General features: G+C 30.8%; 3 protein-coding genes across 3 annotated transcripts; 1 reads left to right on the forward strand and 2 right to left on the reverse strand.

The window, feature by feature from the left end:
- Positions 1–1,164: 1,164 nt before the first annotated feature.
- LOC119678526 (vesicular integral-membrane protein VIP36) lies at positions 1,165–2,540 on the forward strand. Its single transcript, XM_038090392.1, has 5 exons — positions 1,165–1,369; positions 1,452–1,567; positions 1,643–1,840; positions 1,907–2,239; positions 2,301–2,540. The coding sequence occupies exons 1-5, from the start codon at positions 1,243–1,245 to the stop codon at positions 2,505–2,507; spliced, it is 981 nt and encodes a 326-aa protein (XP_037946320.1). The 5' UTR covers positions 1,165–1,242; the 3' UTR covers positions 2,508–2,540.
- Positions 2,541–2,659: 119 nt separating this feature from the next.
- LOC119678530 (serine-rich adhesin for platelets) lies at positions 2,660–17,336 on the reverse strand. Its single transcript, XM_038090395.1, has 5 exons — positions 17,004–17,336; positions 8,985–12,897; positions 8,304–8,925; positions 8,069–8,249; positions 2,660–7,996 (listed from the first exon to the last, which is right to left on the reverse strand). The coding sequence occupies exons 2-5, from the start codon at positions 12,796–12,798 to the stop codon at positions 4,079–4,081; spliced, it is 8,535 nt and encodes a 2,844-aa protein (XP_037946323.1). The 5' UTR covers positions 12,799–12,897; positions 17,004–17,336; the 3' UTR covers positions 2,660–4,078.
- A 2,406-nt stretch (positions 17,337–19,742) lies between these two features.
- LOC119684653 (protein FAM50 homolog) lies at positions 19,743–21,045 on the reverse strand. The gene has a single exon (XM_038098732.1). It carries the CDS (start codon positions 20,883–20,885, stop codon positions 19,815–19,817), a length of 1,071 nt encoding a protein of 356 aa, XP_037954660.1. The 5' UTR covers positions 20,886–21,045; the 3' UTR covers positions 19,743–19,814.
- Positions 21,046–26,696: the final 5,651 nt, after the last annotated feature.

A 26,696-nucleotide genomic window follows, 5' to 3' on the forward strand; every position in this document is an offset into this window, starting at 1 on the left:
ATAATACAATGTATAGATTTTACAATTATAAAACATGAGTCATTAATTTTGCATAATTATAATTATATCTCTGCACAATTGCAATAAAATCAAGGAACAGCGAAATAAAACATAGAAAATAATATTGAACGTAGCAAAAAATGTTGTTATATACATATATTAAATTGAATACATATAACATGAACATTATTTATATTTTTATTTTTACGTATGTGCCACATTCAAATAATTTTACGTAGCATTCTTTTGATTGAATTTAATAAGTAGAAATACTTTGACCCAGCACGTTTTAACATAAAATAACCGCACACCAACGGTAACGAAAACAGCTCAATTTCGCCATCAAGAGAGAGTAAAGGTGTTCAACAACCAACTCCAATAAAAAACCTGCCATTGGAAAGGAAAGGAAAAGGAGGTTATATTTCATATCTTTAGAAACTAATTTTCAACATTTCTTAACGGCTCATCTTAATTTCTCTTTAAATATAGTTATGTTTAACTAAAGTAATAGTTAAACATGTGGGAAAAACTTTCAGAGAAGGTGAATTGGAGGTTATGCAGATGAGGTAAACCTCTGCATAACAAAATGTTTGACTCTAAGGTGAGAAACCATGCGTGGTATGAATATTAAATAGAATGACACTGAAGCTATAATCCCAACAAAGTGTTGAACCAAAGTGTTAATGTGAAAAAAAGTGTTATCAACACAATAAGCGAACTATTGTGAACTTTCATTAGAAATTAAAGCGAGTATTCTAATCATATATTAAAATTAAATAAAATTTAAATGTTTCACAAATTTTATAAATATGCAAAATTGTGGTAAATAAATATTTTAAAAACAGTTTTGCTGTTTTTTGTAACACTGCATTCGGCGACCTGCCGAATGCACCGAATATTAAAATTTGCTTTTCATATTTATGTTAACATTCCAGGAAAACACTTTAAAATATTTATAGTTATATTTAGACATGCATATGTTATTTTTTAACATTTAACGTAAAATTTAGAACTGCATCGTATATGTATGGTACTGTTTGGTATAACGGAATATAAAAAAAATTGAAGAAATTGTATCGTGTAAATGAAATTACATATTTCTACTACATTTTACATATGCGGTTGCCATAAATGTCAAATAAAAGAATCATTTACTACCCCATTCCGTTTCAGTATTTAGTTTTATTATTGGTTCAGAACGCCGAAATTTCGCATATAAGAATTTTATTTTGATAAAGAAATATGCAATATATTTATTTAAAATGCGTTTTTTTAGTGCTGTTTATATTTGGAGCACTTATAGCTGGAAGCGCAGTCAGCAGCAATGAATACTTAAAACGAGAACATTCTTTGATAAGACCTTTTCAGGGTGCGTATTAAATATTTGTCCATTACTCACGCAATCGCTTAGAAACTGAAAAATGAATAATTATTTATGGTTTTATCGGCAGGTGTTGGAGTAAATATACAGTATTGGGATTTTTTAGGGCATACGATGATTACAAATAACTATATAAGACTGACACCTGATCTCCAATCAAAGAGCGGTGCTTTATGGAACTATTCCGTGGGTTATTGTTTTTTAAAACGATTTTTTTAAATTGAATATTTAAGAAATGTGTATTATATATTTATTTTACAGCCTGTTTTAAGTAGAAACTGGGAAGTACAAGTCACATTTAGGGTACATGGCAAAGGGACAGAATTATTTGGTGATGGCTTAGCGATATGGTATGCTAAAGAACGTATGCAACCGGGACCTGTCTTTGGTAGTAAGGACCATTTCTTGGGTTTAGTCGTAATATTAGATACATATAGCAATCATAACGGCCCTCATAATGTAGGTTATTAAGTAGTTATTTAAAAATGTTATATTTATGTGTATTTATTTTATTGAATTTGCTAGCATCAGCATCCATACTTAAGCGCAATGGTAAATAATGGCACGTGGTCATACGATCATGACCGTGATGGTACACATACACAATTATGCGAAGGTTGCGAAGTGCGTTTCCGTAATGTGGATTTTGATACTCATGTTAGTATACGATATGAGAATGACATTCTTTCTGTTGCTACTGATTTGGAAAATAAAGGCGAATGGAAAAGTTGTTTTGTTGTTAATGGTGTAGAGTTACCTACTGGTTACTACTTCGGTATGTCAGCAACAACGGGCGATTTGAGTGATAACCATGATATACTTGCATTTAGGTTTTACGACTTAGATTCAAACGTCACTGTAAGTTAATAGCCATATTTTTTTTTATATTTTACACAATGTAAAACCTATATATTCACAGCCCGACGATATTTTAGCGCGAAGCAAAATAATACCAAATGCCAAAAGTTATGAACCACCACGTGCTCATAAGGACGACCCTAAACCAAGCATGTCAAACGCAAAAATCTTCTTTATTCTTTTGTTCGGTATGCTTATTGTTATTGCTGTAGCTATATTTGCAATATCTTACTTTAAAGAGAAAAATAATAGAAAACGTTTTTATTAAATACGCGGATACATTAATATATATGTATATATATATTCTGTAAAAATTGCAAGACATCACAAATTTGAAACTTTTGTATATTTTTAAGATTGCCATTGTCAAAAATATTAAATTATTTATTTATTTGTATAGGGTGTAAGTAAATAAAATTATTTTGCTTAGTAAATTGAAGAAAAGGTAATAAATAGTAATGTCTTGATTCTATATATATGTAGTTATATACTAGTACTATGGTGATGAATTGCCTGCTAAATTACAGATTATATATAAACAAATTTATATAAAAAGAATCATTGAAAGTCTATAAAGTAATAAATGCATGTTTTTAGCCCGTTAAATTTTTAATGATTTAAATAATGTTAATAAAACAACTTGATATCTAGTTAATTTATGCCAAAAGAATAAAGACTTCCATGTTTATGAAAACGTTGTCATTATTTCCTTCTTAAAAATGAAATCCGTAGCCCGTTAACCATATCATCCTATGTTAACTAAGATTTTATCATAAAAACAAGAAAAACAAGAAAAACAAGAAAAAGCAACAATAAACATACAAAATTCAAAATTTTAGTTTCAGTATATATAAGCAATTTATTTTACTCAAATATTCATTAAATTCAAGGAACAGGTATATCATTTATTTCCGACTATTAACTTACGACTATTTACTTATATAGAAATTGTAATGCTTTATTTAAAATCGAAATATTGAAAAATTATATGATAATAAACACGTAAGTCTCAACACATTTAAAATAATAAAATACGAACATAAATTTTTGGCATAGTAAATACAAACATTGTTTCTTAATTTTGTTGAATATTATAAAAGAAAATTTTCATTATTTACGTTAACTACCAAGGCTCGTTTAGAGACCTCCGGAAGCAAACAATTTCTGATGTAAAGCCGATAGCTTTATTTTTCACCCATTTTTCTTTTTTTTTACAAATGTGAACATTATTTCATTGTAAAATTTATATATATATATTAACGATAAATATATTCAATTAATTTTGTTGTGTTTTAATAGTAGGCAAAGGTACAAATTGCCGCATATAATTAAAAAATTTCATTTCAAGGAAAGCAAACGAAATTTAGTAAATATATACTACTCTAGCGCTAAATCAAACAACAAAAAATTAATAGAATATTTTTATCATTATTTATATATTATTTAATTAAAGATTAATGCTTAAAATCTTAATTTAAAAAATGACAACCATCCAACAAAGTTTGACTTCTCATTTTGGCGATACAAAAATATAGCCTAAAGTGAAGTGTGAGGATGGTATAGATCTTTAAATTGTATAATAATTTAAATTCAGACCTATTTGCTACGACTATCTCTACTAATACTTAAAACAATCGCTTACAATTAGCTAAAAAATGTATTATTTTCTATTAGAAAAAAGAAACAGCAAATATTTTCGCTCTTTTCCTCGTTATGATACACGATTTATACTATACGGATGCGTACAATGCGCCTAATCCTACTGTCCTAGAGTTGACGACGACGACGACGACGCATGCAATTTTGTGCGCACTTATAAATGCATTGATTGGAAGAAATCTATTTTCGAACTGCGATCTGTTCCTTGCGCATTCCAGACAAACCGACACTATTATTGATGCTTTTGTTTACAGCAATTTTAGTGGAAATAGTTGGTGTCACAATTGCCGTGGATGCCACTGTTTTTTTAACTCCTGCTGCTTCGTTAAGTGGCGATATATTGTCAAATGTGGAGCTGCGTATAAGTTTCTGTTTTTGTGTGCTGAGCGTAGAGGAAGATTTTGTGTTCAGCGTTCTAAGATTGCTAACATTTGCTTTGGAAGTTGTATATTTAGTCTTTTGTGGTGATTGTGATGTTTGTGGTTGTTGTTTCGATTTCGCTTCATCCACACGTTTCCATATACTGGCGATCCGACTTTGAGTTTGACTAATTTTTGTTGCTGGCGGCGAATTACCATTCAAAGTAGAATTGCTGCGAGAAGGTGGTGTGGTGTTGGATCCACGCGTGGAGAGTACTGCAATACGTGCTGTAGTGCTAGCCACACGTATAACAGCATTCGTATTTGACCGTTGCGGTCCTGCCATTGATTTTGTTGTTGTTGTTGTTTGTATTTTGCGTGCGCCAGTATTCAATGACTTGTTGCTGCTCCTGATTGTGGAAGTTGCAGCTGCTTTGCGCGTAGCACCATTTATTCCTGTCATATTCGGTAAGTTTGTCTTTGTTTGCTTTGTTGGCAGCTTTGACATTCGTTGTGTTGGACTAGAACTGGTTGTAGAACTCATTTCTACTATTGGCACTGTTTTATTTAATACACTGGGTTCATCCTTTACAAATGTGCCCTGACGCTCGATGGTAGCAGGTACACTACAATTGTTTACATTTTTTTGACTTGAATTTGTTCCAGATGTCGCTATCTCATTTCCTTTTTTGGGTGCTGAATGCTTTGAAGTCAGTGCAGGTGTATTCAGACTCTTTTTTGCAGCTGCTGTATTGTTGCGTTGGTATTGCATACTGTAAGGCGACACATATGCTGGCTTTTTTCGACCTCGCACTGTTTTTGTTTCAGCTTCTTGCTCTTTACCTATTTCATTGGACTTGAAATCATTAGGCTTTAATATGCGGGGCTTATCAGTGCATTTATCAACTGCTATTTCGATTGGATCCTCTTCATTATCTGTACAGTTGTTACTGCGACCATGACAAGACTCTGTTTCTGAATTTTGATCATGTTCCATACTATTGTAATCGTTATCAGAGAGGTTTGTAATTGCTGTTTGAGTTTGTGCTGCATTTGGCTCAGCAGAAGCATTAGTTATACGATTTAGTGGTTCTGATATAAACTTAAATTGCTTTGTCATAGCAACAATTGAGGATATGTCTTCCGATAAGCAATCACCACTGGATATTGAATTGCTTTGTTCTATAGTGTTACTTAATACAGGATATATGATTGTTTGCGTTTTGTACCGATCTTGATCGTTTGAACGTCTTTTATTAAATTTGGTTTTTGGTGGCGTATTATCTATTATTTCAATCTGTAAAGTTTCATCCAGTTCGACAAAATCATTTCCTCTTTGTTGCTCTCCATTAAGTACAATATCTGCGGCTATTGTATATGTCTTAAAACGATCTTTGTTAAGTTTTCGTTTTTGTTTCGGCGTAAGTGTTCGTTTTACACCATTTGGCGAACTTTGCGATTTTTTCGGAGTGGACTCTACAGAGCTGTAATCTGTTGGTAACTGAGTGTCACTACTATTTACAGAAATTTCGTCATCATCATCATCATGTGGCAAGATATCAGCACAAGTTTGTAATGTTACAGTATTATCATCAAATTCATTACCACAGTTGGCCGTTTCATAATTCGAACCAGACATAGTTGTCGCCATGCTATCGCAATCAGCTACTTCTGATTGTATACTGGCGACACTTATCATTGAGTCAAGTAGTTCATCCATTAAAGATGGCGGCTTTATGTTATCCAAAAGATTACAACTTGAATTTACGCTTTCTGTACTGCTTGCCAAATGGCCGGGTAATTGTCCAAGTGCGCGTCTAGCAACTAAGCCTACAGGTAGAGGTTTCCGCGGAAACTTTGGTGACTTTGTCAATATTTGTGGACTTTGTGACATTGATGTACGCTGCACTGGGTTAAGATGTGTATTATGAATAGACGTGTTTCCAGGCGATAGTTCTTGGTAATATCCTGATATGTTCAAAGAATCCATACCAGATGGTGGTCTAATATTATCAAGATCTAAGCTGTTTACGTTGAATGTTTGTTCGGTACAATCGTTCACGAATTGCAAATTTTCTGCTAAAGCCAGCGCTTCAATTGCTATGATAGTTGAATTGGTCATACTTGAATTACTTAAAAACATCTTCTGACCATGAGTTACTGCTGCCGATTGTACTTCTCCTCCGACTTTGAAATTTATGCCACTACTATTAGTACCAGAGTTTGTATCCACACTGTTGTCCACATTTGCTGTGATTGAATCCGTTGTTTTTACATAAACTAAAGTTTCAGTGTCAGTGCCAAGAGAATTCGGTTGCGTATTACCATACATATCAGTTTCATCATAAATTAAACCCAATGACGGCTGAGGTTGTTCTTCATTAGTAGGTGTTATTTCAGCAAAGTCATTTAGCTCTTTATGATACCCATGTGTAGTCTGCTCATCATCATCATCATCATCATATTCATTTTCATTATCATAATTTAAAGACGCAACGATAGGTGCTGTTATGCTTACACTTGGAAATGAAACATCATTTGGACAAGTATCCTCATTCCATGTATTATTTGAGTTGCTAAAGGTGCCAACTGAAATACTTCCTAAACGTTTATTATTCTCATTTGAATGAGAATCACTCGAACTATTGGTGCGAAGCTGTTCAGCTGACGATACAAACTCCAAAGTTAGCCGTTCGACAGACTTTAACATCAAATCTGGGTCCTTATGTTTGTTTGATGTTATAACCTCTGCATGTGGGGCTTTCTCAAAAGATACTGTTGTTTCAATAATAAACGATAAATTTGATTCGTCACTAGTAATGTTTTCCATTGAAATAGAATTATAAACTTCATCGCACATATTCTCTTTAGACCCAATAGCTTTCGCTATCTTTTGGTCGGTCTCGTGACATTGAAGACATTCTTCTGCTGCGATGCTCTGAATGTTTTTTATTTCTTTTGTGGTGCCGTCTGGATTGCTGTTGCTGTTGCTCTCGATCTCGATCTCTTTCAGTTTCTCGCTGGTTAAATTGGTTTCGATATTCGCCTCTACGTCTGGAGCTGCTGTGCTGTTCGCACTTAATGATGTAATAGCCGCCATTTGGTGACACGGACCCAACGCAGCTGCAGACGTAGCTTGCACGTTTTTTGGCACAGCATTTGCAGCAAAGAAAAATTCTTTTGTTTTGTGTTTGTTTTCAATTTGCACTGTAGTATTTCCGATCTTTTTCGAAATACCTGTATTTATACATTCCATTAACAACTTCTCATCTTTTCGTTCACGTTCACGTATGTGACGATTTGGGGTGTGCGGTTTTTGATGAGAAGAAGAAATCATGGGCACAGGAGAGTCAGCTTGCTTTAAATTTGGATTTGATTGAGTTGACACGGCATTATTATTCTTTAAGCGATTGTTATGTAAACTATGCTTGCGATTATTACTCTCTCGTGATTTATTCATGCCGGTTAGTATGCATAATTCTAGCAATGATTTTGACTGATTGTCATTAGAATCGCTTGAATCGACTGAGCTATACGACTCATTTCCATTTTGTTTTGATTGCAGTTGCCTTTGGTATTTATTTGAGGTAGATTTTGAATTTAAAGAGGATGCAGAGGTTGTTAAATTAATTGGTATTGGCTGAGATGAAGATAGAGAAGTCGATCGCTTACTGGTACTGGTTGAAGTACTACTGAAACCAAGATTCGATTTTGGTCTATTACAACCCGCTGCAATAGCCTAAAAATAAATATTTAATTTTAGAATTTAGAATAAACTAACTATATATTTAGACGTATTCGGTGTACTAACCTGACTTAACAAGTTCGTATCATCTTCAGAATCAATAGATAAAGAGCTTAATGAATCATCTTGCCACTGTTGTTCCCTGCGTACATCCTCTTGTTTTTCTAATGATTGTTTAGTGGTAGGTTTTGACAAATGGTCCACATTTAATATGCCAGAACTTACTGAATTGGTTACATTCTTCGAGCTAAAATTACTTATTAGAGCTATTTTTAGTTTTATGTACGTGTTTCAATGTTACCTTGCACATTCCTTTAATTGAACTGCAGGACCAACTAAACTAGAGCCAACTGTTAAATTCGAAAGTTCTGACATCATGGAAAAATTACAAGGACTATCTTCCACCAAGTACTTGTTCATTTCGTCTGTTACAGGTAAATATGTCGGGAGTTTATGTCCTCCACTTTTCATCATTGCGATTGGATCAATCTTAGAAACGTTTTCGCTTTGGGTACCGTTCTGATTTGGCTTAATCATACCATCTCGAATACATTGCTGTAGTAAATGAAGTGTTTGACTAGTTGTACCAGTTTCTGAAGCATTTGAAGAAATATCGTCGGATAAATTTAATGAATGCCGGTTGGTTTTATTTATTGTCTGATCAGTTATAAATTCTTCTTTGATCTCATTATTGCTCGAACATATAGACAATGCTGATAAGTTACTGTTGCTACCAACTTTTGATAAGAGGGCTGGTGTGTCTTCAGTAAAGTACTGTTTCGGTTCGTCAGCTATAGACTGAACTTGTTTCACATGATCTCTGATATTAGACACGGTTGCAGCGGTTGTACGATTCATTCCAATATTTATACAATTAGCTAATAGCAAATCATCATTATTTGTACCGGCATCTTCTTCTTCGCCTATGTAATAATAATAGAAATGCAAACTAAATGTAAAATTTACTGAAATATAAACTTACCTTCGGATATAATATTGGTCAACAATGAAGTATTTTCAACTGTTGAGATAGTGGCATCACTTGATGATATTTTTGCAAGAGAATGTTGTTGTGTGAGATCTAGTGTAGTTGCGTTTTCATCATCAATAATGCTAAGATTACTCAAGCTTGTTGCACATGAAAATTGAGCTGGAGTATTCTCAACATGAAATAAATTAATATTATCTTCAAATACGCTACGTAGGGGTCTCTTTGTATCACTATGCGCGCGTATGCTATTTGCACCCGGAGTACGTGGTGCTAGCGGCGATAATCCAGTAGAGTAGGCTGTCTGTCCAGCGTTGCTGTTACGACGTGGCGACTGTGGCATACTTTGTGTTGGAGAATCTGGAATTTCAGAAGGTGATATAACTCCACTTGCCAAACGACTAAAATCACTAACAACCGAACTCTTATCATCGCAAGGACCGATATCTTCTTCAACTAATGAGTCCATTGAACTGTGTCTAGAGAACATTAGCGGGGTTTCTTGCGCTGAATTAATATTAGTATTCGACGTTTGCCCTTCTGGTGAAGTCGAAGTTTCAATATTTTGTTCAACTTGTGAAGTTATATTTTTTGTGGCGGCATTGTTGATAAGCAGCGTCTTGGATTTTTCCTCATTGCCTTCATTTGAAAGCTGAGCTTGTTGTACTGGCGGAGATCCATCCAAACTGCTAAGAGAATCATAACGACTAAAATATCCCGGAGTTCCTTCTTCACAGTAGTTGGTTGGTTTTTCTGGTGTATAAGTGCCAGAACCATAAACTGTACCTCCAGTTTGTTGTAAAGGTGTGGACTGTGAATACTTTTTTGTTGACACTACAGAACTAGATGGCTTGCTTGTTTCTTGTACAGTGTCTAATTTATTTTGTCTTAAATCTGTTACAGATGCGGCATTTGATATCACGTATGGAGTATCTTCAGTTTGATAACATTTAACACTGTCTTCTAGAATAAGTAGTATTTCGTTGCCTTTATTAATTTGTTCAACATTTTTATTTTCATTTTGCAGGACTAAAGTGTTACCAGGATGAACTTCTGTTGATGTTATATCCACGTCAGACTCGATGTGATTTTCTGCATAACGTAAACTGAAATCTGTGGGTTGGTCTAAATCTGTTTCTTGATATGTTGCAAAGTTCGAACCAGGAACTACATTGTCTTCGTTTCTCTGATCGTTAACTTTTGAAGAATTCAAGTTTTTCTCAATATTTTTAGGCAGGTTTTCATTGTACTTTACCGAATAATCAATAGGTTTGTCTTCAATAGTCTCAGAGTCGTTGCTTAAAGCAAATGCCGCACGTGGTACTGGCACACCAATTGCATACGATATAGATTTTTGTGTTTTACGATTTGTGTCTGATGCTGAATGAGATCTCATCACATTTTCATAAGCTGAATCCGATTTTGCTGAAAAGATTGAATCTCGACTTTCACTTTTAGTTAGCATTGCTGAACGTGTCAATCTTATGGTACCATTACTGGCTATCACTGCCGAATTTCCTAAAACAGGATAACGTCTCTGCGTATGGATTATTCCGTTAAAATTTTGACTTTCTTTTAATGTACTTGGTCCAACATCCAAATTATCGCAAGTTTCTGCATGATCTTTTGCTCCAAGTTCTAGCTCTAATGCTTTTTGTTTTCTTACGTTAAGTGAGGGCAACTTTTTCAAGCCCATTGATCGTGCAATAGGATCAAGATGATTTTGATTTTGTATGTTAGGTCTAAAATTCAATAAATTTTTAAGAGCTGACGAACTTCCCTCTGAGATCATTGTATGCTTCGAGTGTATTAACGAACGTAGCATTGGAACAGCACCATTATCCCATAAAAACTTTTGATCTTCTGGACAACGTGCCGATAAATTCCACAACGTTCCGCAAGAATTACTTACTACTGTAAGACTTTCAGACTTAAGCTGTTGCAGCAGTATCATTAAACAATTGTGATCTCTTAAAATTTGCCTATAATGTTCGTTAACTGCAATATGACTGGACACATTTCGCAATATTCCACCAGCATTTTCAATTATTTTAAGCGTTTTACTGGGACCTTCGTAAGTTAGCATGTTAACCAAGAATGCAAGTGCACCATCAACAGCGCAGAATTCTGCTTTGTTCGTACTGCAATGAGCCGAGAGATTCCATAATGCAGAGAGTATTGCCTTTAAGGTGTTTTCACACTTATTTTTCATTGCTGCATGTGCTAAAGCAGTTACTGTACCAATCTCATTAAGCACAGCTTTCATATTGCTATCTGCACGCCAAGAGAGATTTCGCAAAACACTCGCAGTAACTTGTAATAAATCATCAGGTGCAGAATCGAGTTGTGCAACAAGTGCTTCCATAAAAAGCTTCTGACTGCACAAGAGTGCTTTATTGTTTTCGTCACCAAATGTAAGATTCGTTAGTGCCATTAATGCATATCGCCGAAGTGAATTACAACACTGATCTTCAGGTCTGGGACCATGCACGGCATGATCTAAATGTACTAAACTTGGTATGGCATGAAGAGCGCCTAATTCACACATAGCATGTCTATGCTCTTCATCAAAACTGACTTTCATTAATGAAGAAATAGCTGCCAAAGGATGTCGGTCAGAGTCATCAGCTATAGCTTCACCACCACTTTGTAAAAGCGTTTTTAGGAAGTTGCAGTAGTCCATTATTTGGTCGAGCAATCGCAATACTTTTGCTTCTCGGCGTCCAGCTTTCTCATCAGGATGACTGTGCACAACATTGTGAAGAGCCATGCCAGCACATTTTCGGACATTTTCCTCACCTTCAGAGTGCATCATTTGTACAAGTAAAGGAATACAACCTGAACGCCTTAAAGTAGCACATGTTTCAACTGTGCGGGAGAGTTCCAAAAATTTTTTAGACATCTCTAAAGGATCATTTGAACCAAGCATTGATAGAAGAGAATAAACACATTCCACTTTTGGACCGAAATGATCGATTTCCCCTGATGTACCAGAATGGTGTGACAAATTTAATTGTAAGCTTCCATAATGACTGTCAAAACTATCTGTCCAAGCTGCACTCTTAGGAAATCGAAAGGGTGGCAAAGAAGTAGGACTACCTGCTCCCAGCGCATCGTTGTCTAAAAAACGGGAAAGTGTATAAGAAGGTTCCTTAAACCTTTCGCGTGATGAACGTGAACTACTTTTAGAACAATCTAATGAGCTCTTACGTCCACTCAATAAACTAGAAGGAGAACCAGTGCGTTGTTCATTTTGGCGTTCAAAGTTTCGATCTAAACTTCGATGTTCGCGCATTTCATGTTCCAACATATAGTCGGGTGGTATAGGATTTTCATCAAGAAAATGTTTAGGTTTATTGAAGGCTCCTTTTTTTGGCGTAATTGAACGAATTTGACTATTACTACCAATTATATCACCACCACAACCAATTAAATGTAATGTGTTATCATCTTGTGTGAATTCTTTTTTCGTATAACCACAAGCAGCCAATTCATAATCGCTGACCTCACCATCTCGTTCATACCTTTTGTCTAATTTTAGGTGTTCACCTGTCGTAGATATTGTAGCTGTAAGGCCATTTTTATTTTTTGATTGCGAGTGATAATCAAACGACAACGCTCTATTAAAATTTTCCTCAAAATCTGATGGTGGCACTGCATCATAGTCTAGAAAATGTGGTTTCTGTGTTCGTACAGCATCCACGTCGACATCTACATCTTCAATAACTTCAATTTCTACCTCAACATCTGCTTCTTCGTCCAGAATTATGTCATTAACTAAATTAGTATCCCTTTTTGTTAGAGACATGCTGTTTGTGAGATCCGAAATTTATAATCTCAGTTAATAAGTGATGTAAAATACGAAATCATCCTATGGTCCAGCATATCTCTGATCGGCATTTGGAAACTAGTAACATAAAATAAATGAAAAAGTACACATTAAATGAGATTTTACAAACAGAAAAAAAAAACAAATATCGTAAAAACCGAATGAATTTTAATCAAAAACAAAACAACTACAGTTAAGTATTGTTATTTATTTATTTAGTTTTTTATTTTTTATAAATAACTAGTATTATTATTATTTTTTTTTTTTGTTAGCTGTAGTTATTTATATGTTTTCTAAAAGGTTTCTGCTATTTGATATTAATACTGCAAATAAACTAACGAATATTAGCAGTAGAAGATAATGTGTAATAATAATCATATTAAATCGAAGAGTAGCCCCGGTTTAATATAAGGCTTTTTTCCATGTGAATAGATGAAATTTGAGTTCTGATACTTCCAATGATAGCTACAGATGTTGTGGCGATGAGGAAAAAGAACAGCAAATATCTTCTTTGTTGTTCTAAAACGCTTATAATTGATAAAGAATCGTTTCGGAAACATGTAGTATCACAACATGCCGATTTTAATACAAAGAGTTCATGTATTTTGATCAACAAATAAAAAAAGCCGATCATCACATGTATTTTAACTACATACGTATGTATATAAATCGCTTAGGCGGAAAGAGCCTGTACCATAGTGTTGTGAAGATGGCATAAAATGGAATGATTAGCTTAGACATCTTGGTTGTAAAATGATATTGCAAATTGCTGTAAACATGTGACCCGAAATTATTTCAAACAATTCTAATATTCGTTAATATATACATATGTACATATATATGTATATATTTAGTGTAATTATAAAAAAATACAATATTTATAATTTAAATACTGCAGTGGAATATTGCAATCCGTTAGATGCAGTTAAATTGCGGAATAAAAAACGTACCACATTGAAGCAGTCGAAAGGTAATGAAAGTACGTTTTAAGACAATATTTTTTTATTTGTATATTAGTTAATTAAGATTAAAGTTAATGTTCATTAGCGTCTTGGTTTTCTTTTGCTCTTCTGTTGTAATTTGGTTAGTTCATGTTTTTTGCCGCTGTTGAAGAGGCAATAAAATTATTAAAGCGAAATGTATCTGGCATTCGTTGCCAGCTACACCATTAGAAAGTTACTTTTAAAGAATTTCCAGTGCATGACTTACGAATATGGTTTTTTGTTTAAATATATATTTCTGTCTTAAACTGCATTTGATTACACATGTCTGTTTTATTTGAGTTCGTATGAAACCGCTTGAAAGTATACATATCATATCTCATGTAAGAAATAATTAATTTGATGAAAATTGCTTTGAATTTGATTCAAATATTTTGCTCAAACAATTCCGAATTATACTCGTATATCATTTTCAGAAGGAAGGTTTAGTCACATTAGCAGTTTTTGTTTCCCAAAGTAATACAGATATACTGTACATATTCATTCCGACAATAATCGCGATACGGTTATTATCTTTATTATCAAACCATTTTATCTAGAGAGATTGGTGGGTGCGCCAAATTTTCAGTCTCTTGTGCAGGTAGCAAAATAAGCAATTACTTGTTTCTGGTTATAAATGTATAATTCAGAGAAAGGAAATTGAATAAATAAATTAAACATAATTTAATAAATATGAAATTATGGTGGCTGATAGGACTTTGATGGTGACTAACATATTTCCCTGCTTTTTTTGCTTAATACTGTTCTTCACATGTGTCTTGAAAGCTAGAAAGTGATCAAATATGTCACATTTATTAAAAATTAGATGTCATAAATTTTTTCTTTTTTTGGCACACTCAAATTAAACTATTAGTAGTGTTTGGATCATCATCTTGCAGTTTAGAATTTATTATTGTTGTAGTCAACATTTTGGGAGAAACGTGGATACCTCCAAGAGCTAGACTTGGTCACTACTAAAACTATATACATTTGATTTGAATAACTGTATATAACAACAGTTAGCTTAAGAACAATGCCATAGGACTCCACCTTTTATATATATGCATATATATATACTACGTGTTTACTTTGAACTAAATCTAATATATATAAAAAGATATATGATATACACATATAAATAAAATCAGACCAGCACTAAGTTATTCTATTTGAAATAAAAGTCAAAAAATATATCATTGAACACCAATTTGGTCAAACATTTTCAAGATTTTTGAACAATAATATTTTATATTTTGTTTCTTTTTAAGTTTCGTACCTAATTTGCTAATAATTTAATAAGTATGTACACAATATTCATTATAGAGCAAAAGAAAAGATTCTAATAATGTTCAAAAACTGACAGTAGACGTACTCAGTAGACAATAGGCGCACCGACATGTCACCATGTGTTATATGTTAGTAAATTATCTGCTTTATAAATATTTGTGGCATATAGAGATTTGAAGGTACATACACATACATATATAATGTAATATAAGGAATATTCTGATTTCCCTTCCTGATTATTTTTACAATGTTAACTCAGAGATATATCTCTGACTGTTATTCAAAGGTTCCCCATTTGTATTCGAAACCACCAATATTTTTAATAAAACCATTACAAGGTAATGTTACTGTTGGAATTAACATAATATTTCGGAATTGCAATAAAATAGAGATATAAAGTTATAAATAAGAATGCGAAGATATATGGGGAATATTAGACTTAACTGAAGATCTAGTACGACCGTTAAAAAACAAAATCAATCTGAGGTTAATGTATGCGAATTATTTCAATTTGAAAAAATAAAGTAACAGGAATTTTTTTTTTATCATTTTTATCGTCCAAAATTATATTTATAATATATTATTTATGGAATTATATATGGTACAAAAAGACAAACATAATATATATTTTAAAAACTAATCATATTTTTCAGCTACAAATAAAAATCTCTTAAAACCTAATCAATAACAATTTTTAATAAATTGTTATTTATTGATTTTCGTATCTATATAAGCACACCCATATATCTAAAAAGTAATGCTGCTAAGATTATAGAGTCTATCCATCATTCGCTCTTGATATTGAATTCTACTGAATTTACAATATGGTGAGGCATAACACCATTTAAATTATCAGCAATTAATTTATTTTTAAATTAATAATTTAATTAATACAACGATGTAAATGATTTTTTTCTACCCACTGTCTACTGCCTTCTCTTCTTCTTCCATACATAAACACAAACTATTGCATAATTTAAAGTAATTTAAATTGAAACTATTTTTGGGCGCGACATTTCCTAAAAAGTATTGAAGAATAAATAATTTTATATGAAGATTTTGTACAAAATTAACACATAAAACATGTGCTTACATGTGTACATACGTGAATCAACGATCCACTTTATTATTCTTAGCATGCCACTCTATGCCATTTATAATTGTACTTACAATTTGCATATATCATATATAAATTTGTGCGTGCATAAAAAGCAATAGTGCTGTTGTATAGCAACAAATATTTAAAGAAGCTGCCGAGAATAGCCGGGACACAGTCCGAGGCCACCGGCAACAACATTTGCTAGTAAACAACCACAGTTTTTTCCCCTTAGTAAATGTATATAGAAAAGAAAAAAATTAACGAAATTACAAAAACAATATAAACTACATAAACTTGTTGGCTGCCGCTATTCAAACCAAATAAACAGAAAAGGAAAAGGAAAAAAAAAAAACAAAAACAAATAAGAATTATTTTTTATTTTTGCAACAGCACTTTACGTTGACGAACAAAGCAGCAACAATGCAGGCAAGTTAGTTATGTGTGTCTCATAGGCAAGGAAGGAGGACAACAAATATAGTTTTATTATGTGGGATGAGAAGGGCGTAATGTGCTTCAAAATGGAATAACAAAATGAAGAAAAATTAATATGTGAATAAATGATTGTTGATCTTATACAATATTAATTTCATCAATTATGTATATACATACATATATTCTGTTCGATTATTTAATGTAAGGACCGAATTTTTAACTAAAATTATAAAAAAAAAGAACATTGCAACGCTGCTGCGCACATTTAGTGACATTTTTTTTCTTGTGTGAGACTTCTTTGTATATTGATTTTTCACTACTTAAGATTGATTTTACAAATTTAGTTATTATAAATATTTCCTAAATTCTTTTTAAATATTACATACCATATTGTGTTAAGTATTCCATTAGTTTAGTTCGAAAATACTTATAAATTTATTGCCAAAACTTTAAGCAGTTTCTTAAAATCTGCCTCCCACATATACACACTACGCACAAGTTACTCCACTGTCTGATTCAGTGAACTAAAATTTCGTTATAATTTCCGTTCAATTGCTTACTACCAACGTTATCAGTAAAAACAAATAACGATGCAATTGTTTAATTTAGAATTATTACACATTTAAATTTTTCTTCTTTTTCGCAGAAAATAAAATATTGTAAAATTCTCCAAAGACTAACGTACACCAACAAAAACACAGCACAACTGAAATGAATTTGATGGTTTTATCAAGTCAACGTTGCCAGACCACCAAGACACGATGAACTACTCTGTATTAAGAGTGTAATACAGAAATTTTAAAAATACACTTTATTACTTAATGAAGAGCAAGACAAAGAAAAATTTTTTATAAGTGTATTCTTTTGACATGAATACTCCAATAGAACAACTTTTGGTATTTAAAAATAACTTGATATCACTAGTAAACATATGACAACTAAAAAAATTCAAACTAATTTACGGTTGAATTTTATACATATACACATATAGGCAATACGAGAATGCGAATAAAACTGTCTGCTATTTCCGCAAATTTTATTAAAAAAAATTAATTTTTTAAAATATTTAAATTCGCTCATCAACACTCGTAACAGTTGTAAATAATAAACAGCTGATTGGTATTTTCCACTTTCTTCTAAAAATAATTCACAATAGATCAGTTTTAAGGTTTGGCACCATTGTAGTGCGAGAGGCTTATTCGTTAAGCACTTTCAGGAAAGTGGGTTTATTTTTGCGAATTTTGTTTTTGTTTTGCATGTTAATTTTTAAGTGACACGTGTTTTATTGGAGCATTAGCGTCAAAAGAATAAACCTTATATTCATACATGGGATTTAAGTTTATATAATATAAGTACATAAAAAATTTTTCAATAATTATTTTTATTTATCAACAAAGGCTGATATTAAAGAAAATTTCAAATGCAACTATGCGAAAGATGAATTATAAACAACAAACAAAAATGTGACATTTATTTTTAAAAACAGCTGACTAATAAAACCGGGAAAATATTTTTAAAGCGGTCCAAGTTTTTAAATTCGAATATATAAAAAAAATTGTAACTGTTATGAATTTAAAATAGAGTGAAAAATAATAAATGTGTACCTAAAACCCACCAAAGGTAATAAAACTACTGAATGCTATCCCTTATAGTTATAATAATCGACTTTCAAAATTGATACAGATACAAATGGTATGTTGAGTATGTAATTTTTAACATTCGATTTGTGAACAAAAAACATATGATTTCCTTAATTTGGGGCAGTATGAATACTTTCCAAATTAACTTAATTTCATTTTAACGAAATGAGGGTTTTTTGGCTGTCTGAACACAGTATATCTAATATATAAATCATTTATATATATTTTATATATCAATTACATATTCAATTAATAAGAACAAAGATTTCAATAAATACTTATTTCCTCAGTGGAGTTGTTTAAAGTTCAGCTGTTATTTGTTTACATTTTACATATAAAACATATACCACAGAGTTTAAATTTTGGTAATTTAGCTTGTGGGAAATTTATTTTTAAGAGTTGGATTCGACATTTTTCGCCTTAAATGAGCTGATTTATTGAAATTGAGCTTAATTATATGAAATTTCTTAATATCGTGAATTATCCTCATTACTGGCTATAATGAACAAACCCGCATAAATGAGATATTGTAAATGTGATATTATCCATTAAAAAAAATATTTATGTATATTTTTTTATTTATATACGATAATATATGTTATAAACAAAGATAATATTCTGATAATTTAATAAATATAATATTTAATATATTATATTTCTATTCAAGCAATTATCTATCTTGTTTTGTATATATATCTTTATACAAGAGGAATAAATTTTCACATAATTGAAGACTATATATGTACCTACTCTATATTTAATATTTATTATTATATCTACGTACGTAGCTAACCTTCTTTGCGAACACCTAAAGCTGAAGATATATATAGTAAATTATGAATCAACTTTTATACCTATGTAACAAATCCGTAAGAAAACATTAAAATTTGAAATTTTAAAAATAATTATTAATTGTTGAAGTGGAAAGCAACTAATAATCTACAAGCTCATAAAGTAATAGAACATATTAAATTCATTGATATCCTAAGTACGGATAAAAATAACGAGATCGAATAATATACTAATATAACCCTATGACTTAAAATAGTTTCCGGTTAAAGTTAACAACTTGAAATTTACTTAAAAATTAGCTTTCAAATACTGATTGTTGTTGTTAAAATTTTGTGGGAAGAAATCAGTTGGTTATATTAGAATAGTTTTGGACAAGTATTGGATAAGATAGGAAGTACTTGTTTTATATATGAATGAGGAACATGAGATTGAATAAGTACCATTAAAGTGAGAGAAAGATTTAAGCATTAATTGTATAAATTGGCGATATTTCTTTACATTAAAGAAATGCAAATGCAATATTTATAATTTTTAGCTTTGTTGGGAAGTGATCGTTGATATCTATACATACAATAAAGATTTTATGAAAAAATAAACATATGAGTTCCTTGCTAATTTTTACATATACCTATTGTAATGACTAAAAAGGAATTATATATAATTATTTATATGACTTATATTTATTATAGAATTTATAACAATTTCATTTATGTACTAAGTTTTTATTCAAATATTTTTAAATTTCATAATATTCATCTTATATAGTTATACCTTTTTCTTATCCTTAATAGTGTACTTGTCATAAGATTTCCCTGGTTCATATGGCTCCCATCGACTTGCAGGAAATATGTGCTTATTACGCTCATACCAAGACCGTAGTAGCACTTTGCCAGCATGTGACTCTTCCTTTTCAACAGAGGCGTCACTAACCATACGCACATCTTCATGGACATCAAATTGAAAAAGTGGACCACTTTTGCCGCGGGCTTTTGTAACAATAAAATCATAAAAGGAATAGTGGTGTGGTAATATTAAATCTTCTTTAACGTACATCAATTGATCTGCCATTACGGTCTTTAGTTCATTGAATTCCTTACGCAACAACTCTAAGCATCGCTGTAAAAATTGATAAATTGTATTACCTTTTTTCATGATAACACTACGCCTATGACCTGAGCCATCCCAATAACTGAATGTTATTGTTATTTCTTGATCTTTGAGTGTGGCTTGCTGCATCACCCATTCTTGACGAAGTTGTTCACGTAAACGATTTTCTTGTTCTTCTCGCTTACGATCTGGTAGGAAGGATGTATCTACTTCTGGATTTTTAAATATTTTTTTTTTTGGTACAGGTTCCTCACTGATATCAGTCCATTTGTTCTTTTTTGGTACTTCGGCGTTTTTTACAACGATTTCATTATCATCATCAGATTTGTCATTATCATCAGCATCTCCCTCGTCCTCATTAAAATTAAAAGATAATGCCTGAATCTGTCTTTTTTGTTTAGTTTTTTCAGCTTGTATTGCTTCAAGTGCTTTTTGCTTTTCACGTTCCTTTTCATCCTTCTTTTGAGCCAATTTCTTTTCACGTTCACGTACTATATCTTCTTGCTTGGCTTTCATTTCGTCCAACGTAACCAAACCAATGGTTGATGATTTAAGTTGCTGTTCCACTGCATCATAATGTGTAGCGAATTTATTTTCAATCTTATCTAGCTTTAGTTCCTCCTCAATTTTCTTTTTACGAAACTCCACTTCTTGTGCTGCGATTTCACGCTTTTTCATTAGTTGAGCAGCACGCCCAGCTTCACTAGCTGCACCCTTATAAAATGCCATTATTTATATAAAAACTAGACTCTTTGATAGTTTTAGTATAAATATATGTTTTGTAAAATAATTTGTTTTTTTTTTTATAAATACCGCACGTTTGTTTAGACAAAAGTGTTTTTATTAATTTCGTTTGTTGTTAAAGAAACATCACGGTCAGCTGTCAATGTTCTTTGACAGTTACCAGTTTGCTGGGTTGCCAGGTTCATAAAATAGTTAACATAGCTAACTTCACATAATTTAGCGTGTAAAAATAAGCTTAATATTTAGTAAAAATACACAAAAGCTTTCTGTTAAAAACGAATGGGGTTGGGGGCTGACATTAGTTGACATTTTAACATTTTAACATTTTTTGCTCTTATGCACTTTTAACTTATGTTAAGGACTTTAGTAGCGACAGGATTCTCAAAGGTTACGGTACGCGTTCTATAAATGCGCTTAATAAAATGTATACAAATTTCAGAAATATTGTAAACGAACAAACAAACAAAAATAAATAAGCCTAATCAACTTTTAAGAAAACTTGCTTCAAGACATAATTGAATGTTATATTAATTCAAATTTTTCGAAGTACTTAAAAATACACAAGAAAAAAGAACATTTGCTAAAATGAAACAATGAAATAGAATAAGTGTTTATGGTGTGAGAAACAATGATGAGTGTGGCAAGGACATTAGGACAAAGTTGAAGTCAAAAAACCAAACCAAAGAACGGAAACGGAAACACCAAATTGAAATTCTTAAATGGAATAACAATTTTATGATTTGTTGTAATAAGCAGTGACTCCAACTGTGTACTATATGCCTGAGGGGTATACACGGGGAAAATCTAAGAAGGAAATTGTGTAACAATTTCAAATGATGCCAATTTAAGAAATTCGTACCATTCAACGAATCATTTTAACTTGTGCTCGTTGTGTAATGTCTATGATTGCTACTGATGATGGAGTAATAAATAACCTTTGCTAATGTTATTCTATCTTAGACTAGGGGAATTTAAGACTCAGTATTTTGTTCACTCTACTAAATTAAGCAGTCAAATTCAAATTAAAAAAAATCGCTCTAAAAATTTGAGAGTAAAAATTTAGTTTGCGAAATGTAACAAAAAAAATTTAATGCTCTTAATCATGATCATAAACGCAATAGTAAAATGTTGTTTAGTACGCTTCACTTCATACTTGTATACTTTTGTGTATATATATGTAATATATTGTATGTGTTTGGGATATCCCTTGGTGGATGCAATGCTTGTTCATAAAATTTGTTAGAAATTGCTTAGAAACTATTAAAACGCAATTAGGGCAAACAATATAAATCCTACAATGCGCTTAAATTAAACACGACAGCGAATTTATTGTCGTTAATTTACAACTAAGACAACTGAATTGTCTATGGCAATACATCCCACATTGAACATTCACACGTTCACACATTCATCTATGTCGCTGAAGAATATTGCACTTAGGATCTTTGGCTGTATCAATAGTACTAATTAGTCAATTCTCAAGTTTATAATCATAAACTTGTGCTAATAATTAATTAATTTCTTACTTTACTTAATTCACAGTTGAGCCATTGAATTATTATTACTGGTGCTATTTATTGTGTAGATTTTTTGGGAGGGTGCATTAAGGAGTTCACACATACTTAGATAAAAGGTCAAATGTTAAAACTACGATAATGTAGAAATGTTTGAAGTACCAAATATATTCTCATATATGTATGGGAGATATTTATAAATTTGAAAGTAATAGTATATGCATAAATTACATTTATTTCAATGATCATTAAACATTAATATAATATGATTGGTATTTAATTTATATGTATTAATGTTAAAATTAATGTTATAAATTGTTGTAAAAATAATTACTGTATAAGTTAGAACAATTGAAATAGAAAAAGATAAAGTATTTAAATAGTGTTAATATATGCGAAAATACCATTTAAAATAGAAATCAACTGTATAAAATTTTACCACTATATTTTTATTGAGGTCAAAAATATTATTCTAAAATTGTTATGCTCTAATATAAATTTTTTATTTTTTATCAAAAACTTTTATTGAAAGCAATTTAATTTAAGCAATTTAAGCGATTTTAATTTTAAAAAATTGATTAGAAATAATGCTTTCTTTATTTTAAAAGATTCAAATTTAAAAAATTTATGAAATTATTACGAAATTTGTGATTGAGTTCTGCGGATTACTATAAAATCGCTTTTTAACATCAGGAGTTGCTATTTGTCTTAGGGGTTTCAGGGCAGTAAATCGAGAAAAGGAAGTAGAAACATTTCGTACATCTGTGATATTGTCTAGATATTTTCTATAAAATATTGTTTAGAAAATATTGTTTTCTGGTAAAGATAATGAAACTTTAACAACATCTTTAAATTATTTAAAATTGCAAGAGTTTCTTTTAAATACAAATAAATTGTATCTTTAATTTATATTTTCAAACTGACATAGAAAGTATGCTTAATAGACTCTTTTTAAAAGTCATTACCATAGCTCTTTTATTTATATATATATATGAATAGAAAGACCAATGGTAACCTGCAATATATGAGGTTTATTGTGTTATTCCTGGAGAAAATTTCTCAAGATATTTCATGCAATTTAATCTATTATTGATAAAAGTAAAAACAAACAACATTGGTTCAAAATCGCTGAGCACATTCAGTTCGAGAAAATTATTCTTACTTTCTGAGAATCGCGGTGTATTTGTGTGTATAATAGTTTTAAAACTATTAAGAGGTAAAAATAAAAGTTTAAGCATGTATATTTATAGAAAATGCAGGTGCCAATACTGTTTAGATCTATATTTAAACGGTGGTAGGTAAAAGGGGGATGTCGAGTTAAGAAGCCAGTGAACAATATTACTTCAGACTTATTTAGATTGAGAAATTAGTTATATTTGATGCCGGATTGAATAAGAACTCTCGATTCCTTAGGCATTTTTAATTAGCATGGTTTTTAAGCTCATTGTTTTTTTTATGTATTATTTAGTCGCTCTTGATATGAGCTGAAATTTCATAAATTTTTAAAAAAGTTTACGGCAAATATAATTAAGTAATATTTAAATGTGAACTGTATAGTTTTATTTAACTTTAAACAAAAATTAAACTATATACATCTGTGCGAATTTGTAATGCATTTAAAGGCATTGGTAAAGTTACTAAAGTTGTTCTTGCTGCTATTGCTGCTGGTCTTATGTAGATAAAGTTAGAAACATCTGAGATACACAATACATAATCATGTTATTTCAATACGTACTAGTGATCAAATTTTTGCAATAATTCGAAACCGAATCAGTGTCTTAAAGTCATTACGCTCAAGCCAATTAAGGTGGTATACAATATATTTCAATATATGGAATAAGGATTAACCAGAAGTACAAAAACAAATTCAATAGATCACTGATAATTATTGGTTTATTTTTGTTTACAGAATCTTTCAATGCAAATTCTCGGTAAACTAAAGATAGGTGATTACACAACAACACAACAATACCAGAAATACGGTAACTATGACTATTCAGAATATCCGTTCTATAATGAGATACAATAGTTTTGATAATGAATGCTAATACATGGCCAGTGCACCTACAAGCTAGCAAATTGGTTACTATCGATGTAATAGAAAGTCTATATGAGTACACAAACCATTATTTTACACAAATTCTGTATTAAATTCTGCATCTGTTTTTATATATTTAGCTACCTGTTATTTTTAAAGCCTAACTGAAACTTTATATGAAAACATTTAATTCAATCAAATCAATTATATTTAATATAAAATAATCAGAAATATTTTAGGGGATATATGGACACCAAAGCTCTTTGACCAAATTCGACCCACTGAATTTATTTGAAAACAGCTAAAGTGTAATACTCGTACATATAAATTTTTTAGTCAATTTTTTAATCATAATCCCATATCGGGGTTAAAAAAAAAATATATATACATACTTTAATTTTAAATTTTTTCTTTTAACTATTCTCTTTAACTGTTTAACATTTAACTTTTTTAAATGTGATAGATTATTTGTCAAAAAATTTGCAGGATTGTCAAAAGTATAAACGTAACTCACACCGATCGATCTTACATTTGATTTGCTTTTGGAACTAAAGAATATAAACTTTATTGTCTTTAAAATGTAAACTTTTTTTTTGATAATAACAAAGCTAATATAATTAAAGTACTCTTAATTAAAATTAATTACCTTTTCAGAGTAATTGTAGCTTGTGAGAAGAGAAACTAAATAAACAAATCAATTGATGTTAATTAGTTAAAAGCAGTTGGTACAACTTTTCAATTATAAACTTAGAAAAACTAAAAAAACTTCAATATTTCTCGGAAATCAACAGACGACAAGATTCACTTGTAACATTAATAAAATAATTAATCAGATATGTTCACACAATAATCAAATAAAGTTAAATAAAATTTTGTTTACTTTAAGTGAAGCAATAAATAAAGTTGTATACTTAATTTTTATTTAAGCGATTTTCATATTAATGTCACTATTATTACTGCACATTACTCTAAATACATTTTGTGTTTAATGAGCCGTAACAAGCACTGGGCTCGGACCAAGTTAAAAGCATATAAATATGACAGAAAAGGTCGTTCGCTGCTAAAAAGCCATTAAGAAATGTTGAAGTTAGGTTTTTGATTTGTTGGCATTCTTTGGTTCCCTCAATTTAATATTAAAAATTGAATATTTTATTTATGATACACATAAACAGATAGATATACATACAATAATAATAAATTAATGAATGTTCATATATACATATATACATTTCTTTATATGTATAAAGCATTTTTATTTATGCTATTCCTAGTTACATTTTATAACAAAGAAATGAATTTCTTGTTAGTTTTTTGCTATTTCATTTCATTTTCATTGATCCTAAAAGCAGACTTTAGTAATTTAATTAAGTTTGCATTTGTGTGTGATTTGAAATCAAAATATTCCTAAAATTTTTGTATACTCTTTCCTTCACCACATTTGTGTTATTTCTATTTGACTTTTGTGAATTTTTTATTTGTGCGTACACAAAATCCTTTATATTTTTTTTCATTTTGACATGTTTTGGTTAACACAGGTTGTTCTGGTGAAAGAAATTGTATGGAACCACAATAATATACATGTGCATATGTATTTGTGAGCATCTATCATTTAGATAAAAACAATGCTATTAGTACCAAAAAATAACAAACAAAAAAGTCGAAAAAGAGTTAAGAGCTTGAGTGTCCTTTCAAAACAGTTTTAGTTGTGTTATATGGCGCAATAAGATAAGAAATAAAATAAAAGTATTTACCTATTGCGTATAAGTATTTCTGACTGCCGAATAATGGTTATTTACGTTATATATGTTTATATATGTATAGTCGTATATAAATATATTATACTAGCTCGCAAAATTTATGATACTATTTATTTTACTCTATTGTGGTTAAGTGGAGGACGCATTCCTAGTTTTATCCTAAGTATCTTTTTCAAAAAGTTCAGTGGTTGGTTGGTAGATACTTGCTTCAGGTTGAATTGTTAAATTTTGTTAATGATTTTCTTCTTCTGCTTTGCTTTATTTAAGTTTATTTAGAGGTTGAGCTCTTTAAAGGTTAAACAGTTGGTACTGTTTTTTAAAAAATTTCGATGGAAATAAGTGCAGCTGCTTTCACAAAATATTTTCAAACACTTATTCCCTCACTATAAATTTTATTTATTTCAAAAGTAAATATTTTGAAAATGAAAGATATAATTAATTAGTTTTGCTGCTTTTATACAATATACGTTGAGGTATAGATATCAGC

Source organism: Teleopsis dalmanni, chromosome 2 (assembly GCF_002237135.1).
Source record: "Teleopsis dalmanni isolate 2A chromosome 2, ASM223713v2, whole genome shotgun sequence".
NCBI lineage: Eukaryota > Metazoa > Arthropoda > Insecta > Diptera > Diopsidae > Teleopsis > Teleopsis dalmanni.